Below are 20,517 nucleotides of genomic sequence, written 5' to 3' on the forward strand. Positions count from 1 at the left end.
GAGGGTACCTGTTCGGTCTTTAGATAAAAGTGAATAAATCTAAATGCAACTTTTTTTTTTTTTTTTTAAATTATTAATTAATATTCATTAATAATTTAATTATTAATGAATATTAATTTAAAATTATTAATTAATATTCATTAATAATTTAATTATTAATGAATATTAATTACAAATTATTAATTAATATTCATTAATAATTTAATTATTAATGAATATTAATTAATAATTATTCATTAATAATTAAATTACTAATATTCAGCAAGGATGCATTAAATTGCAGTAAAGACATTTATAATGTTACAAAATATTTCTACTTAAAAAAAAATCTGTTCCTTTTAATCTTTCGATTCACCATGGAATCCTGGAAAAAAAAAAGTTATATCACAGTTTCAAAAATATTAATATTATTCAAAAAGTAGCACAATAGTTTTCAACACTGATTATTAGGAAAAAATGTTTATTGAGCATCATATCAGCATATTACAATATTTTCTGAAGGATCGTGTAACTCTGGAAGCTGAAGTAATGGCTGCATGAGCTGCAATGTGGACCACATTATGCACACGACTATAATCAAACCAACATTATGAGGCTATGAGCTCAACACTGCCACTGAATCATCTGCATTTCCTGTCTGATTGACTATGTCTCCACGCTGGTAGAACTGACTGCAAAACCACATGGGCATGGGGAGGTCGCTTCGGATTCAGTTTGCCCCTCAATCTGCATAACATTGTGAAGATTCTCATCTCTCCTCTGCAGCAGTGGCCGAGTGTCTGCCATTTAGGGGTTTAAAGCAATGGACCGAATGCAGAATCACTATAGTTCATCAAACAAGTCACCCAGAGTGAGAGACGCAAATGAGCTCTCTTTTGTGAGGGACATGAGGCTGAAGGTGGCTCTTCCACAGTTCAGCCGAGGTTTCTTTTCTGAAGAGAATTCTGAAAAGGTGGTACCCCCATACCAAGCTAATAGATGCATTTGGAAACAGGAAACAACATTTCACATGAATTTTTCATTCAGAGGGCGCAAAGGTGCCAAAAACCACAGGGATGATGGCAAGACAGGAGGAGATGGCATGCCAAAATACACAAAAGAAGAAGAATAAGAAAGGAGAAAATTATTATGACAGAACACAATGTTGAGAGGTATAATTACATATTGCTGCTTGCTGTCAGAGTTCATCTAAATTTCACAAGTTGCTTTTGTTCCACATGCACATAATAGCTTTCATGCTCTGTTGGACACTGCTAATGAAACCACACAAACAAACACAATTACAAATACCTTGACACTTGGAGACTTGGACAATGCAGCACATAAAGCAGAAATCTTTCCAAAAACAATTAAAACAACGGGAACAAAACATTAGAATGAATTATAATTGCATGTACATTTCTTAAATCGGAAGATTATGCACATTTCAAGCATCTTTCACATATCATAACCTCTAATACACTCGGTGGAAACAAGCAACAGAAACATGACGGGAAAAAGAGGGTGTCCAATTATCTGGAGAATTCGGATGTGAAAATGAGGAGGGGGAAGAAAAATCAAGGCACTTCTTAAACAAGTCATTTACTCTAAGGACATCCTCTCTACAGCACTACCGGATAAAATAATTAGGCATGCAATACTGTTAATGACTGCACACATCGACTGTAACTACACATCAGCCTGAAACCTGCTACAAAATAGGGGGCACTTTCCACAAATCTGCACAAAACAGCCCTGAAACTATTAAAAAACGATTTGTTTGTGTTGTTTTCTATGAACGGTCTGCAAAAGTAGGTGCTTAACATTTAGAAAACGTGAATTAATTTACCGGTAATATCAGTTTAACAGATTATGTCAAAATGTGACACTGTTGCACTATGCTAATTGATGGATAAAGTCAAGAAGATCAAGACCCATTTCAAGGTATAGGTCAAGATAGGTGGAATAAGGCGTGGGCGATAAAACGGTATCGATATTTATCGACGGTACACCTTCTTCGATAATGATATAAAAAATGTTTGATATAGCGCATGATATAGGCACGTACTATATGAGTGACGCAGACAGCACACACAAACACGAACATGAGTGTTGTGCCTGCCTGTGATGAGGAGATTGTGAATAAAAAAATGAATATTAGTCGAATTTAAAATAAACATTTGCATTTGAATGCAAAAATGCTACAATCGAATGTTTAGGTGTGCGTCAGGGAGCATCATCAGTGGCGCGCGAGATGCGGTGATGATGATGTAAGTGACGTTGTAGTTTAATGTTTTGTTAGTCTAGCCCACGAGACGCGCTGCTGCGGTTTTATTCATTCAAAATATTAGAGAAATATAGTAGCTCAATGCATAGACGATCTTGATTAGGTTAAAACCGAAACCAATTTTTTGTTTTGTTTGGAGATTGTTTTGCATTGTATGCCATAAAAATTTATGCATTTTTGCGACAGTGTCTCAGCATGCTTGCTGTCACTTCTTTTCTTGGTTGTGATTTTTGGCTGTGAACATATCAGTGTGTCCATACTCCCACCAGTTCTGTTATCAGGCTGATTAATAAGCTGTGATCTCTTAACAACAAACAGTGCTGTGATGGATTTAGTTGTGGAGATTTGTTGTAATGTCAGAAGTTTCTGCATGTTTATAAGAAGATATCCATCTAAAGATGATCAAAACCTGCTGGAAATTTTGTGATTCTACACTAACGCCAACAGCAGTACTATGAACAGAATGGCAGCACCCTTCTGTACTGCTTCCAGAGTAAATTCCTCCTGAACTTTGTCCACTGCTTGCAGTGACTTATTACCATCTCATGAATTCCTTTTATTTCACATCTTGTAGATACATTTGACAAAATCTCATTTATCTGCCTGTTAATTAATGAGCTCATTACTGCAAGAAGAGTAGTATCTAGGGATCAACATGCCTTTTAGCTGAGAGAGGTGAAATTTGCTGAGAATGTGAGAGAACAGTACATACTAAAAATAAACAAACATACCCAGCCAAGCCTCTCGTAAAGGATATCTGATAACAATGGGCACTCCATCACAATGTAACCTCCACAGAACACACTATTCTTCAATGTCTGCCTGAAACAACACGCTTGCCAGCTTACCTACAATTCTCAGCAGATGACAAGCATTCTGTTGATTAACCAAATCTCACTCTCATTTCTACTGGCGTATGCTGAATGACCTTAAGACAGTTGAAATAGCAGAGGAAACACTTGGCTTATCACTGCTAGCTAACACACTACAAGATAGCACCACTGGCAGTGTGAGAAACATTTTTGCATTATAATACAATGCAATGGAGGGCTCAAAAACACAAGTTGCCTTTTAAGATAGCACAAGCTCTCTTTCTACTTGTATGTTTAGTGCTGTTGTCAAGAGTACATTTACCAATAAGATGCATTCAAGGGTTTTTACAAAGCACACAAACATTTAAACTTCTCTTAACCACCTTCAGTGTTGAAATTACAGCCTTATAAAAGATGCCATTAGGATAGACTTAAAAGTAAAACAAAAAAATGTCTCATGGGTTTCTTCTGTGCATATGAGTGAAAAAAATGCATCCCAAGTATTCAGGTGTTCAATATACCCTATAATCATACCCAAATATATCTGATTTAGGGAGAAAAAATGTGCAATGTATTTATACAGTGAGAAAAACTTAAACAGATATAAGTTCTACTCTCTTATTGGTAGCTGTAAACATAACCAGATTAGTCAAAAAAACGATTTAAAAACGAACATGCAAGAGGCTGAGGATGGGCAGAACCTTGTGAAAGACAGGCATTTCAATTGATCTTTCACTAAGCTCTGCCCACCTTGGTAACTGTTGCTAATGCAGACAAGTTTTACAGAACGTCCAATAGGATTGCATTGGAGATTTTGAGGAACAGCCTGATATAAATAAAGCATGCTCATAATGTCTGATGATAGGATATCATCCTTAAAAGAATCTTGTTAAATTACGAAGAAACTTGACTAAAAACTGCAAATCAGAATCAAGACAAACACTTTAAATGAAAAAAAAAGTCTCATTTAAAAGTGATTACTATTGACGACTTCATCTTGGAGCAAATGTAGGTACATGCTTATCCAGTAATTAGGGCAGTAATTAATGTATGAGTATATTATCTATAGATACCTAGCCATACTATTGTAGTAGATATTTTTCATAACCGTTTAAAACTACCCAAACAAACAGATTGTTTACAGAATTACATTAGAAAATAAAAAAGCCAGATAGTAAAAAATATCTAATGTAGGACTGGTCAGTAATTTTTTTTAAAGAAGGACTTAGCGAAGGGACAATTCTGGGGGATATTGTGGGGCTTTTCATTCACTCATGTTCCAGGATCTACAAAAAACAAGACCAGTTCAGTCCACACTGTTTCCCAACCCTGCTGCTACACAATAATTTTTATGATTAACACAAAGCTTATCACAAAGCACAGAGGACCTGACGGACAGGGCATTAGAGATGATATCTAATGTAGGACTGGTCAGTAATTTTTTTTAAAGAAGGACTTAGCGAAGGGACAATTCTGGGGGATATTGTGGGGCTTTTCATTCACTCATGTTCCAGGATCTACAAAAAACAAGACCAGTTCAGTCCACACTGTTTCCCAACCCTGCTGCTACACAATAATTTTTATGATTAACACAAAGCTTATCACAAAGCACAGAGGACCTGACGGACAGGGCTTTTACAGGATTTTACTGCTATGTCAGTGCTGCAGAGGAATATAGGTCTGTAAACAGCTTGTGACATCAGGAACTGTATATTATATGTATTCATTACAAATGCCACCCACTGTACAAACCTCAAAAAGCTAACAGACATCTGGAGTGATCAGCATGTTTTCCCCCCAAGGCAGATGTCTCAAAAAAAGATAATCTTCTCACAGCCACTCTGCCTTTTAGAAAATGCGGTTTAAATCATACAAATATAATTTGCAGCACAATATTAAATCTACGAGCTCAAGGAGCCCAGAAAAATGAGCTTGTGGGCAGTGGCTGTGTTTTCCTCTGACAGTGATCTCTGATCTCCAAGAGGATTGGTTTATTTTTTTCCAAGCAAATTCCTTATTTTTGCATCCTTCATGTTTTGATCATTCGAGAAATTAGAAAGTGCAAATGGAAAAAGTGGACGTGTCAGTGCTCCGGTCAAGCTCCTCTCTGTCGCCCACTACAGCGCCCGACTCATTTACATTACACACTACTTGATTTCCATGAACACACAGCATATATAAAATGAGAGATTAAAGTTTGAATCTAATATCAAAGATGTCACTTTTTCATGACTAGAGATTTAATCTTTCTGTTTTGCCCGTTTTTTAAAATCGATTTTCAGTATCAATGCACCATGATGCATCTCTGACCATACAAAGATCAATATATATTGTTTCTTTTGAACACTAACCTTTGGAACAAAGAACGATCTGTATTTTTTCCCTTATGGCGAACATAATCATCAACCGATTGGATTTACTTGTTACTTTTCCAACATACACAGGACAGCAACTCATTTAATGGTTTCTGGTGTCAGAACTACTATGTATAACTGAAAATAAATGGAGAGTGAATTAATCTGACACATTCAGAGATGCAGATCATTTGATAGCTGTAACAATAACATTGCAGTTTCTCTATCCTTGTAGCCACATGATAACATCCTTGTGTAGGAATTTAAAATTCTTAAATTCTTGTTGGCAGAGGCTATTTACACTAGCTCCACCCACAAACGTGTGATAGGGATGGTCAACATTATAAAAGATGGCTGACAATAGTCAGCGACAGTGGCGTAGATGGTAAAGCGCATACCATCGTCTTTTTGACGTGATCGACCCAGGTTCAAATCCGCCTTTTACCAAACTTTTTTTCTCCCTTTTCAAATCTCATATCACATCGTATCATATTTTATTTTCAATAAAAATTAAGGAAATAACCAAAAAGTTGAAAATAAAGTATCGGGTAGGTTTAGGGTAGATGTAGGGAGGGCTTTATTGTCCCAATGATGTGGCATCCATTTAATAATTTGAATTAAAATTATAATTTACACGCAATATGTTATTACTGCATACTGTTTTATAATGTACTATAATACTGAGGTGCAGATAATTGCCACTATTTGCAATAAGTAGTATAAATAGCAGAAAATATCTGCTATTTTAACAGTGTAAATAGAATCTATCGCTATCTCCACTTAGTGTAAATAGCATATTGTTAAAAATACTGCTATTTTCACTTAATGTAAATAGAATCCATTGCTATTTGCACTTAGTGTAAATAGCATCTATCGCTAAGAAAATATGCTATTTTCACTTAGTGTAAATAGCATCTAATTATAAATATTTCTTGTCCGTAAAGCTTTTATTATATATCTGGTAAAAGCACTCCAAGGCACTCACAGCATAATTAAATAGCCACAGGCAAGGCAATGGCATTATTCCACTATGTGACCATAAATGTGCCATTTACTGCAACATTCTTACATCGATAATGTCAGGGTCTTATACAAAAAACTAATTTAGCTGATATTACAAATGATAAAATAGAAGCCTACAATAATACCAGTTCAAAGTTTATATATAAGTCGCTTGGGTATATTTGTAGCAATAGCCAAAAATACATTGTATGGGTCAAAAATATAGATTTTTCTTTTATGCTAAAAATCATTAGGATATTAAAGGAACACTTCGCTATTTTGGAAAATAGGCTCATTTTCCAACTCCCCTAGAGTTAAACAGTTGAGTTTTACCGTTTTCGAATCCATTCAGCCGATCTCCGGGTCTGGCGGTAGCACTTTTAGCTGTAGCTTAGCATAGATCATTGAATCTGATTAGACCGTTAGCATCTCGCTCAAAAATGACCAAAGAGTTTTGATATTTTTCCTATTTAAAACTTGACTCTTCTGTAGTTACATCGTGTACTAAGACTGACGGAAAATGAAAAGTTGCGATTTTCTAGGCCGATATGGCTAGGAACTATACTCTAATTCCGGCGTAATAATCAAGGAACTTTGCTGCCGTACCATGGGTTCAGCAGGCGCAATGATATTACGCAGCGCCTGAAAATAGGCTAACTTCCGTCAACATAACCAACGTGACCACCTGCGTGCACAGGGAGCACGCAGGGGACTATTTTCAGGCGCAAAAAATGAAAGCGCAACTTTTCAGCTATGTTTTATACTAACAAGCCATACATCAATGGAAAGCTTATTTATTCAGCTTTCATAATATGTATAAATCTCAATTTTAAAAAATTGACCCTTATGACTGGTTTTGTGGTCCAAGGTCACAAGGTCAGATGCTGCAAAGTGTTAATTATTTTACCAAAATAAGAGGGATCATATGGAAAAACGATGCATTAAGAGCCTGAAGGTGAAAACTTTTTGAATTTGAAGATCAGGGTAAATTTAACTTATTTTGTCTTCTGGGAAACATGTATCTTCTGTAGCTTCTAAAGGGCAGTACTAAATGAAACAATATGATATTTAGGCAAAATAATAAAAATGTACACATCTTCATTCTGTTCAAAAGTTTACACCCCTGGCTCTTAATGCATAATTTGTCCTTCTGGTGCATCAATGACCGTGTGAACCTTTTGTAGTTGTTATGTATTTGTCCCTCAGTTGTCTTCAGTGTGAAAAGATGGATCTCAAAATTATACAGACATTGTCATCATCATACAGAAAGGGATCAAATATGCAAAAGATGCTGGAAAACCAAAGAATTTGTGGGATCTGAAGGATTTTTCTTAAGAACAGCTGAGCAGATTTACTCTTCAGAACAAACAAGGGACTCATGAATCTTTATCACAAAAATAAATAAATAAATAAATAAATAAATATACAGCTGTGGATCATCCAGGTAACAACACAATATTAAGAATCAAGCATATGTAAACGTTTGAACAGGGTAATTTTTATAAATTCAACTATTATTTTCTCTTGTGGATTATATGTAAACGTCTTTTATGTGAAAACCACAACCCCAACCTGACAGAACTGGAGAGGCTCTGCAAGGAGGAATGGCAGAGGATCCCTAAATCCAGGTGTGAAAAACTTGTTGCCTCTTTCCCAAAAAGACTCATGGCTGTATTCGATCAAAAGGGTGCTTCTACTAAATACTGAGCAAAGGGTCTGAATACTTAGGACCATGTGATATTTCAGTTTTTCTTTTTTAATAAATCTGCAAAAATGTCAACAATTCTGTGTTTTTCTGTCAATATGGGGTGCTGTGTGTACATTAATGAGGAAAAAAAATTAACTTAAATGATTTTAGCAAATGACTGCAATATAACAAAGAGTGAAAAATTTAAGAGGGTCTGAATACTTTCCGTACCCACTGTATATATAATTGTTTTGTTGAATATGAAAAGTTCACACTCTTCACTGAAATTATTATTTTTTTATTAAATGAACAAATTATTTTGTTTGTAGGCTTACTGTACACTGATCCGTTATGTACACTAGTTAATATATATACTACTGATATATTACCCTTTCTGTCCAATTCACAAACAAGTAAATCAGCTGGTGCTTTGTTTTTTTTATCAAACCATTTGGCGAATCAGTCAGAAACAAACCATAAGTCACTTACTTAAAAGCAGATTTATATTTCTTATTATATAACTGAGAACTAAAACTGTTCATTTATGCCTCATGAAAGCAATGTGAAAAATGCAAATCAATATAATTTAAGTATTGTTGTTCTTATGACAACAAAAAGACACATATATAAAATAAAAAGATACATATATAAAATAAAATGTAAAAAAAATGTTAGAAAAAACTATTTTGATTACTATTTAGCATATTTTCGGGAAAAGGCTAAACAAAATCCTGAGTATATGGCATTCCTAAAGACAAAGAGCATTCTACGATACTTTATGACGTGAGATATGAACACTTGCAACTTGTCTTGTTTGATGTGTAAAGCTCAAGTGCTTTCTTCTCACCTGCTTGTTTGAATCTCTGGATCAAGCGCTCTCTGATTCCCTTCTGCAGGTTGAAGTAGTCATCCTCTTCGTCAGGTTTATGGAGGAAGAGCGGAATGTGCTGGAAGACAAGCACGTGGCGGGAGGGGGTATGGATGGCTTTTTGCAGCTGGCTCTCCAGCCAGACCTCATGGGCCTCCATTAACTCAGGGCAGCCTGATGAGTCGAAGAAGAACTGAGAGTTCAACACCAAACACAACACCCCACCCACCCAAAAACTAAAATAATCATCGCCCCAGTCACGGCAGAACTGCTCCACGCTCTCCGGAGTGGGTATGTTGCCAAGATCGTGGTTGCCACTGACGAACACTAGAGGAATGTCGGGGTCACTTCCTCTCAGTGCTTCTTTGAGGTCCTTAACCTGTTCTTCTCTGAACGGACATCCTGAGAAATTAAGAGAGATTTTTCTTGGTTGAAAAGCCTCATTTAAGTAAGTACTGTATGTCTTAGTATGTCAATAAAATAACATCTGCAACCCAATTTAATTCCTTAATGAGCTCCATACAACAGGATATTCAGCAAACGTATTTATAATATTATATTTATATTTTCATTTGACATATTTTTTTATATTTCCACACACTATCCCAAACATACATTTATATTTTCTTCTCTGGAATAAGAGATAACTGCATAACAGGAGCAAAAAAGACTATATACATAAAAACTACAGTTAAATCCTCCGGAGCAATATTGAGTACAGCAGCAATGAACATAGCAGGAACAGTCAGCTTTCAGTGGAAAATAAGATGCAGCACCAGACACGAGGCATGTGATAGTATATAAATACTATCTTCAATGGCTCTTTCCATCTTCAAAATAATACTGAAGTAGGCAATATGTGGAGGATTCAGAATAACGTTTCTGTCTCATACAGAAGATAGGAAAGCATCCAGTCTAACCGCATTTCTCTAAAGTAAAGGCAGACTGTCAAGCGATGAGTTTTGAAGCTCGTTAATAACAGCCTTAGGTTACCTCTAATATGACAAATAGGGCATCTTGCTAATTGCCTGCTGTGAATTTGAAACTCAATGAGTAGCGGAGTTGAAATTAGAGTTGGCATTAGTGACTGTGGTGTTGTGAATGCTAGACAAAGAAAACTAAACCAACAGACCATGATTCTAGTCTATGGAGAGAATTAACTGCCTTTCCAACACCTTACTAAAATGTGTACTTAAATTTTGGACCATTTTTTTTGTAAATTATTATCAAGCAACCCTCTACAATGCAAGCAAATCACACACATATGCGACCAATTTGCGCATCAGGATGCTAAAGAATGCCTGTCAATAGCCACTGGCTAGTAAATTGTTATATTTCACCTGCCGGTGAGTTAAAAAGAGGCTGAAAATAGCCTTAGTAGTTCAGAACAAATATACATTCACTGTATGTTGTGTCCTATGACTGTTTTCTCTCACATGCATACAAAGACAGAACGCGAGAGAGTCTGACATAAAGAATTGGTATGCTAGATGTAAAAGTTATTCTTTTCCAAATGGTACTTCCTGGCATGATGGCGATACACAGATCTTTTCCACTGACAAAGTGACAATGGTTAATAATTTCCATGACCACAGAAAAAAAGCCAACAATAAAAAAGTAGCCCATATAACTCTTTTTTTGTGTGGGAAAGGTCATACAGGTTTTAAAATAGATAATAGACTAAATTGAAAAAGATAAATAATAAATTACTAAATAATAAATTACAGAATTTTCATTATGGCTTCAAATAAATAAAAATAAATTGCATTGAAGCAACTTCTTTTTTTATGTGTTAGCAAGTGTACTTGGTGAGAATAGGCCAATTACTACTCTTAATTTGTGATCAATGCTATTATCAATGCCCATTGCCCAATATCTGAATCTGAGCCACACTTTGACTTTCTCTCTGAGTTACGTAACATTCCATTTCAACAGGTCCCCCATTTCTCCCAGCTGTGCCAAATCCCACAGAAATCTATTAAAATCTCTCCCAAAAGAGATCTCTATCAGCTAAACATACAGAGAAGAGAGGGCTCTTCCAGAGCTGATTTCCCCCTGGTCAGCCCACTGATGTGCAGCTACTCCTCAGAGAACTTCACTTTTATCCGCTTTCAACAGCAATTAAAAACCTTACGTATATGGAAGGCGAAACAGAAGGATATGAAAAACTCCACCTCACTTTCTGAGTTGTCCCCTACCACAGCACACACAAGTCTACAGGCAGCAGGCAAACGTTTTTATAGTCCCCATTAGGAAAGCATCAGGTTCAGTGCTCTCCTAATCTAATCACCTCCCTCGATGATCTCTCCTGCTGCCAGTCAGGAGAAGTCCTTGAACCGGAAAGCTCACAAGGATTCTGTGCCGATATCATGGAGCGGCCCTTCAATTACCGAGTGGAACTTTACTTGTCCAACATGCTGCCGCTGACTGTTCATTATGGCAGGCAGAACACAGGAGGTAGAATGGCTGAAATAAAATCAGATTTGGTCACCAATGAGGTTTGAAGAGTCACAGCACGTGTTTAATGAAGGAAATATTGACTGACAGGGTTGTTCTAAACCTTGAGATAGCCAATACAACGGTCATAAAAAGGGATACTTCACCTAAGAATTAAAGTTATTTCACTAACCCTCATGTCGTTACCAAAACAGTATGATTTTTCTTCCATAAACCACAAAAAGAGATGTTAGGCAGGATGTTTTTGCTGCTCTTTTCCATATAATGTAAGTAAATGGTGACCAGGGCCATAAAGTAGATAAAATTAACAAATTATTAATTGAAAAATGTCATTATATTAGTGTGATTTGAATGTGCACATATTCACAAATGGTTACGAGCATACATAATGTACACAATATTACTGCTTTTACTGTATTTTTGATTAAATAAAATGTTTCTTTCAAATACATAAAATCTTACCGACCTCAGAATTGCTGAGAACATTTCTTGAATAACAATTTACTTAACAATCTGTTGCTTACACAAAGCTAACATATGGTTTGAAAAGACTTGGAATATAGCACAAAAGTTGTTTGGATTACTTTTATTTTACATTTAGTCATCCGGTCACCATTCAATTTTACTGTGTGGAGTGGGTCATATCATATGGCTTTTAAATGACAAAGTAAATGATGACATAATTTTCATTTTGGGGTGAAAATTCAAATCAGATTGACATATTCCACCATTGAGGAATATGGTGGAACGTCTCCACAAGCTCTGTAAGATCCTCAATCAAAAATATACAGCAAGCTTGAAACTGCAGAATTCAAGGATGACTACTTCGAGTTTATGGGAGTCGAAAGAAAAAGTAGATCACAAAGACACAGCAATGCCTCTTTTCCCAGAAGTTTGGGATGTCCCCCAAGATACAGATACTCTTTTACAGGTGCATTATAGCCTCCTGTCAAGTAGTATTACTGTCTATTATGTGAGCTGCACAACACAGAACCTGCTCAAGGTGTGATGGTCTTAATGAATCACAGAGGGTATACAACCCAACCTGCAGGATAACTACACCAGGAAGAGCATGACTAAAGCAAAAAAAAAATCATTACGGATCCCTGTCATCCAACAACAGCCTCTTCTCACTGCTGCAGTCAGAAAAAACCTAGCAAAGCCTTGGGGTCAATACTGAGAGGTTCTGGAGGAGCTCCTACACCCAAACTATCCATACACTTAATGAGGAATCTGCCAGGGGCAAAAATGCATCATGTGCATATGAACTTTATAACACATACATATTGTTATTATGGTCGCTCAGATGTATATCATCCAATAATCATTTATTTCTTTTTTGCACACCCTCATAATTTGCACTTTTGTATATAGTGGAAGAATTTTAACACTTATTTGTTAAAATATTAGCTATAATTTTTGTTTGTTTTTAACATGGCACTGAGTTTATTTATCACCCAGCCATGCGTATAACTTAAAAAGACACAAACCGTAGGTTATGCAATGTTTACAAGTGGTTACAAAACAGCACCTGCTGTTAACACCAGGCTAGGCAAGAACATCTTTTCGGCAGTGCATCTGCTGAATGAGTAATTATTTTAAGTATAACTTCAATAATAAATGAATAATAGAATGATTTTTGAGCACATTTTAATGTACAGGAAAGCGTGGTAAGTTTTACAGTCATGACTGTGACTTGATATCTCATAGTGTGACTTATAACTCATAGTTGTGATTTTGTGTGTCTAGTAATTGCTTCTTTAAACTAGGAGTTATTTTTTTATTTTTAATGGTAACCCCTGGTGGTTTAATGGTAACAATAATCAATTAATAATAGGATAATTAGGAGATGTTAAGGTAAAGGGTAAGGCACTCATTTAAAAAAAATTATATGAAAATCACCTGTTTAAAAATAAATAATACTTTCCTATATATCTTACAATGTGACTTGTTTCTCACAAATTGCCATTTTAGACTTGTAACTGCATCTTAAAAAATGTGTATTTATTTCCTTGTTTATCTCACAATAACATCACCTTATTTTATTTTTTTACTCTGAGGTGGAAACTGGCAATAAACTTTAAATGAAAATTCTACATTAAAACGACTGTACACATTTCATTCTGTATCTGAAATGACTTTAACAAAACCATTTCTTTTGAATCAAAAATGAAAAATTCATTCTTTGAGTCAACCATGAAAATTGCTATAGAAGCTTTGTCAAAACGTGTTTTGCAGCCTTGTCTAGATATAATCAACCATCACCCAAGACTGTCAGATCAGAGTCACACCCGTTTTTCTTTTATTTGTCTGCTGGTGTGTTTTTATTTTTCCTGTGATTTTTATTGTGATTGAAGACCAAAGATGAGCAAAGGCAAATAAAACCTTGAGGAAGCTGTTCTCTTTCACTGACTTCTGCTATCAAAGCCATAGTGATTAATGAAGAAGTGGTGAGGAGGAAGTAGCATAGGTCTGGTGAAGCCTGTGCGGGGCAGAGAGAGGAAACACGCTGCATGACGGACATGGCGTGTAATGCATATGGCATCCTTTGCCTGCTCTTCTGGCCTGACACTAATGGGTGTTGACACCAGGCCGTTTAAAGGTCTCCAAACCTCATAAAGTTCCATAGCTGTGCCTTTACAGGCAGCTTCTCATAACCTGACCTATAAATTACATCCAGCAGGGAAGCCACAAACCTGGGCTCATACTAAATCAAGCAAATATGACACTTCAGAGTTCCCTTGGATCCTAAATGGGGATAATCTGATAAGTCAGCCATTGAAAAAACAGTAACTGTCAACATTTGGGTGATTTAAATTCATGCGGTGAGAAACATTTATGACAGCTTTAAATGTACCGTCACTTTGATACTGGCATTCAAGTGCAAGACATTCAAGCGCAAGAAACATTGACTCAGAGACCCGAAACCTAATGTACAAACACTCTCGTCACCTTCACAGGTAACTACCGCCTAGCCTTCAGAGGTTATTTTTTATTTCCCTGTGTGCTTTGCAGTTTGAGCTGAGGCAATTAGATAAGTGCCGGACCCTCAGCTCCACAAGCTCCATTTCATAATAGCCACCTCAAAGATTAGAGACGACAGAAGAAGAAAAGACTTGAAAAAAAGACTCTTGCCTCTTCAATCATAAACAAAAAATAAATGAACCCTAAAGTGAGCTTTTTGTCTAATAAATACTAAATAATCCTGTTTCTTATTTATATCCTGCATCTAATCTTTTATATTGATCTATCAACCAATTCAAAGATATTAGTAGTCAACAGCAATACCAGTTAAATTGCAAGATTTTTATTTCCAATAACTAATATGCAACACACTTATTTAGCTTATATTAATAATAAACATATATAAATAGTAATATAATAGAATTTTGTTTTTCAAATGTTAAACTATTAAATATTATTTAAATAAATACAATGTATTGTAGCATCTAAGCATTTCACAAATAAACATTACTTCATGTACATTATTAGATATTTTATTTATTAGTTATTAAAAATATGAGCAAATTACAAACAATAAGACAAATACCACAAACAAAGATACAAAAGAAAAGCTTTATGTTTCTCCGGTTGGTCTATCTGACAGTTGTACTATGCAGGTACGAAATACTATAGAAACTGAATAATCAAATGTAAAAATTAAACACTGCATAGTCTTCACTGTATGAATTAAACATATTGATCTTTATTACAACTACTAAAGATTACATCAAGAGCAGTGAATTATTGTTTTGTTTTCTTTAGTTGTTTGATTCAAACTAACACCACAGACAGCAGCAGGTATATTATAGTGCTGTCACTTTAAGACTGTACGAATATACTGTGTAGCAATATACACCATATAGCAAAATCTCTACTGATTCACACTTTATATTGTTGCCATGCTATATATACAGTTTTATGCAAAAGTTTGGGCACCCTTGATAATTATCATAATTTCATAGTATAATCTGCTGAACTTTCGAAGCAGCAACTTCATTTGGATATAATTTATACCTTATGGAAACAGTAACATTTCAGTTCTGACATATCAACAGAAACAATGCAATATGAATCATAACAAAAACAAAAATTTGGCCACCCCAACAGAATAATGGCATCAATATTTAGTACAGCTACCTTTTGCTGAAATAACAGCCGGTAGATGCTTCTTATAGCCACTGATAAGTCTCTGAATTCTCGCTGCAGGTATTTTGGACCATTCTTCCTTGCAAAATTTCTCCAGCCCGCTTCAAATCAATCCATAGATTTTCGTGGCCATTCAAGAACATTGTACAGTATCTGTGTCTGAGCATGAATTCTTTGGTAGATTTGGAACAATGCTTTGGGTCATTGTCCTGATGAAACAACCAACCCTGGCATAACTTCAAACTCTTGACTGATTTTTCAACATTGTTCTTAAGAATCTGCTGATACTGGGTGGAATCCATGCGACCCTCAACTCTGACAAGGTTTCCAGTACACGTGCTTGCCACATAGCTCCACAGCATGATGGACCCTCCACCAAATTTTACAGGTTCTTCTCCTGGAATGCTGTGTTCTTTTTCCGCCACCCATGCAAAGCGTCTCTGGTTGTGACCAAATAACTATCTTAGTTTCATCTGTCCACAACACATTATTTGGCTTGTCCAGATGAGCCTTTGCATACCTCAAATGACTCTGCCTGCTGGCAGTATGCAGAAAAGTCTTATTACGCATCACCCTTCCATTGGGCTGTTACTTGTGCAAAGTGCACTGGACTGTGGAAAGATGTACAATGACAATATCAGCAACAATATGCTCTTGGAGCTCGTTGGAGGTGGTCTGTGGTTTGTCTGTTACCATTTTAACCACTCTTCACCTTTGCCTTTCAGATATTTTTCTCAGCACATCTTTCCTTCACAAGGACTGTTTCTGTGGCCTTCCATTTTCTAACTATATTTCTGACTGTGGAGGCAGTAACCCTTAAACCTTTGTGATAATTTTTTGTATCCTTCTCCTAATTCATATTGATAAATTAGCCTATTAGGTTATTAGAGAGTTATTTTGAGGTTCCCATGCTGTTACTTTCAAGTAGAGAATAAAGGAGAAGCAAAGCTAGCAATCAGCTACCTTTAACATCCTTTTTCATGATTGGTTGGACTTGTGTTTGCAGTGTTATGATTCACTGAGTCAATCAAATAATTTTTTTGTGTTGCAATTAATCAGCATTAAGTGACTACAAGTATTCAAATCCACACAAACAAGAGGGTGCCCAAACTTTTGCACAGCCATATTTATTTGTTAATAAAGACTTTCTGAAGTGAACTTTGCGTTTGTGTAAGAAAAATATTCTCATCCCCTCCTGAATCACAGTCACCAATCCTCCACGCCTTCATCAGGCCAAGCTGGGGGTCCGCAGCCTGGATGAAGTAAAAGGGCCCACTCCACTCCTTCTGTTCATCTGGAAAGAACAGGAGAAAATAACCTGAAGTTGACAAACCATCTACTTTAAATATCTCAATTATTAATGCTGTGTTTGTGGATAATGCATACAATGTTTTGCATAATTAAACATTACATAAGATGCTAACAATCAAACAATCAGTTTAAAGTATTTATAAAAGTCTTTATCTCAAGTGAGAGAGTCAGTTAAGGGCAAAGCTCTAACACCTGGAGCACGTGGAAACATTCGTCTCGCTTGTCGTATAGAAACTTCAGCTGTATATAACACCTTCACAGCAGTTCTTGTGTTATAAGGAAACAAAAACGGCAGGAAAAAAGTTGATTTTCACACCTCAGGGTTTACAGCACAAATACAGCTCAGAAACCGTTTTTACCCATGATTCTTTGAGAAACTTCCAGCATTAAAACTTGGTCAAAATATAAATGAAGAAGATACCCCTGCTGGGAACATCATACAAGTCTTGTCTTTGCTTTCCACTACACTCACTTGCACTGAGTGTGTGAAGAGGTTTTTGACAGAGCAGCAAGCCTCAAAAGCTAGAAGAAAAATAAAGAATTTCTTTCTGTTCCTGATCCTGACAGTGCAGCCTAGTAGGAAAAATAATTTTATGATTCTGTTTTATCCTTAGCTACACGTTGTCATATGAACAACTAGTCAATAACCTCAAAGATTTATGTCTCACAATTATAAATTGTGTGATTCACTAAAAAGACCTGGCTCATAAAAGTCATTCGTTGGGGAGTTAGACTACACAGATTGTGCAGTATCTTGCAGAATGGCCAGGCTACACTTTTTACTGTTAATGTTTTTGATTCACTGTAAGAAACGTTTCATAAAATTCATTCATTCGGTAACCGGGCTACACTGAATTTGGTGTAAAAATTCTGGAAAAAAAAACAAAACCGCTCAATAAGAGTCATTTGTTAGGGAATCAAACTACACTGGTTGCACAGTATGTTTTACATTTACTAAAAAGGACTGGCTCGTAAGAGTCATTCATTCTGTGGCCAGGCTACACTGGTTGCAGTAGGAATGCACGATATTGTAAAAAAAAACTCACATTGTGATATTTTGTTTTTCTGCTATATATATTGTGATATGAAATCAAAAAAATCACCAGATGACTTGAATAGCTCTATTTTGTAGGTGAGTAAATCAGTAAAGAAAATAACAAACAAATTACAAGCATAGATAAATATAATAGAACAAAGATGCAATTGAAATAAACAGTGCTTTATATTTTTCAGGTAAGTCTAACAGTATTCACTATTCAGGTACAGAGCCTGAATAATCAAATGTAAAATAACACTGCATAGTCTTCACTGTATAAATTAAATCTAATTAAATCTGTGTTGTGTGTGATTTTTCTCTGTGTTTTGTTGTTTGATAAAAATTCATGACACAGAAAGCAACAGGATCATTAAACTGCTGCGTTTCGAACCCTGGTACCTGGTCCATATGGATTAACGACCACTATACTATACATGCGCACATCGCGATATCGATGCAGAAACGATACATCGTGCAGCCCTAGGTTGCGGTGTATGCTCACTGTTCAGCACTCTAGATAGTATTGTTGGAGCACCATTAATTAATTAATGCAGGAAACTGTCAGCGTATTTCAGCATGGTATTTTTAATCCGCATTGTGGAAGAATTGTTAAAGGAATTCTGAATAAGAATCAGTTCTTGGATACCAAACCTATTGTGTCATTTTATAAAAAAAAAAAAAAAAAAGTATTTCCAAATGAACTGCATTTTAATTAGTAATGCAGCCCATGAAGTTTCAACATCAGTCCCTATGGAGCAACCATGTTGTTCCAATCGTTTTGTCATTCTAACAAGATGAAGTGTTTGCTATGCTTTGAGCATCTCTTTGGGAAAGCACAAAACCTGCTTAAAATAAATAAAATAAAAACACATGATATCTGACCAATTCAAAAAGCATTTAAAATGTACCATCTGCTGCCTGGAATCTAGTTGTCTGACGCTTTCATGTACAGTCTCCAGAGACTGGAAACTATTTTCAGGCAACTTTAATCAACATGAATTGAGAGGAGCAGACAAAGCTCCCATGACAGCCGATAAGCACAAGCCTCTTTTAGCAAACATAAATCAGAGGGATATCTCAGATGACTCCCAGAGCTTTCAAATACTGCTAACCTAATCATAAGTCAAGATAAAAGCCTCCTGTGATAAAGCATTAAAATATCAACTCAACTCACAGCATCCACCAACAGTCACTGCTGTAGGTTTTTCTCACACACAAAAAAAGAGGAATAAAATGTGCAGATGTCAACACTGCCAGCGCAAAGCAAAGAATAAGCAAGAAATTAGTCTGAGATGAAGATTTCAGACTGGATTTACATAAACAGTCAAACAGAGGGACACAAAACACTTACACACTGAAAAACACCAAATCAAAAGTTATAGTCCGCACAAATTTAAAATTATAAATCTATTTTCTAAATGCATCTTATTGATGTTATTGTGAACAATTTATCTATGAATGTTTATTTATTTTTCATTTTGGTCTTTGGTCTTCATCAAAAACATTATGACAATCCATTTCACTCTGATTTACATCAGTATTCATTGCGAATTTAAGCTAAGCAATCATCTGAGGCTTTTGTTCTGATAGACTTGGAAAGTAGGGGAAAACAATGCTAAATACTTAACTGTTTAATTGCACCTTACAGGATTGTAACCATTTTTTTGTTTATTTTTATTTAAAAATAACAAAGAATTTTTTTATGCTACCCATATTGTTTGCAGTTAATGTCACAGGCTGTTGAACAGTCGGTACTTGCAAAGTGCAGTAGTTCTGCTGTTATTTATGCATTTACAAAACTGTCAGATTTTCTTATGTAAATATCTGCGTATTGTGTATTGCTCCTGGTTTTGGTTTTAAGAAGATTTTTGTTCACTATAAACTTTTGATGTTTGATCTCGAATGACCAATTAGCACCCAAATTAAATCTGGGTCCTAAAGCAAACCCGGTTTTTAATGACTGATTTAGCACATTTTAACTAGGGATGGGCGTATCTATCCTAAGTCTCGAAATATCGATACTAAGGTGTGTTTTATTTACCAGTGATTTTGTTTATTTAAAATAATAATAATAATGCGTACAAATGCATTGAATTGGACGAATAACCTTTGTTAGCGAGTAATTGTGGTATCTATCCTAAGTCTCGAAATATCGATACTAAGGTGTGTTTTATTTACCAGTGATTTTGTTTATTTAAAATAATAATAATAATGCGTACAAATGCATTGAATTGGACGAATAACCTTTGTTAGCGAGTAATTGTGTAGGATAGAACTATTTTCCTGCTCATCTGGACACGCAAATGTTGAAAGACAAAACTAATCACAGAGAGCGTTCACTCACTTCTAAAAGTGCATTCAAACAGGGCTGCGTTTCCCAAAAGTATCATAAGAAAGCATTAAAGCTTTTGGAAACGGCAGCCCTGAACAATGCTTATAAGTTATTTCACAATAAACAAATTGAAATCGTAGCTGACATAGTTTGTACAATTACATTTATTTAAATTGAACGTTGAAAGATAATATTGATCATGTTTTATTCTGTAATGTTAATAGAAATCATACACTGTCAGAA

General features: G+C 35.6%; 1 protein-coding gene across 1 annotated transcript in view; it reads right to left on the bottom strand.

Moving 5' to 3' along the window:
- The window catches only part of LOC107554009 (serine/threonine-protein phosphatase CPPED1-like), a 25,002-nt gene that overhangs the window by 3,292 nt on the left and 1,193 nt on the right, over positions 1 to 20,517 (bottom strand). Inside the window, exons 2-3 of the mRNA XM_016236364.1 lie at positions 16,755 to 16,889; positions 8,969 to 9,391 (exon numbers count right to left, since the gene is read on the bottom strand). Of these exons, the coding sequence (XP_016091850.1) occupies positions 8,969 to 9,391; positions 16,755 to 16,889 (558 nt within the window). The remainder of the gene's footprint in view (positions 1 to 8,968; positions 9,392 to 16,754; positions 16,890 to 20,517) is intronic.

The sequence above is a fragment of the Sinocyclocheilus grahami genome, unplaced genomic scaffold (assembly GCF_001515645.1).
Source record: "Sinocyclocheilus grahami isolate Dianchi unplaced genomic scaffold, SAMN03320097.WGS_v1.1 scaffold490.1, whole genome shotgun sequence".
Taxonomy (NCBI): domain Eukaryota; kingdom Metazoa; phylum Chordata; class Actinopteri; order Cypriniformes; family Cyprinidae; genus Sinocyclocheilus; species Sinocyclocheilus grahami.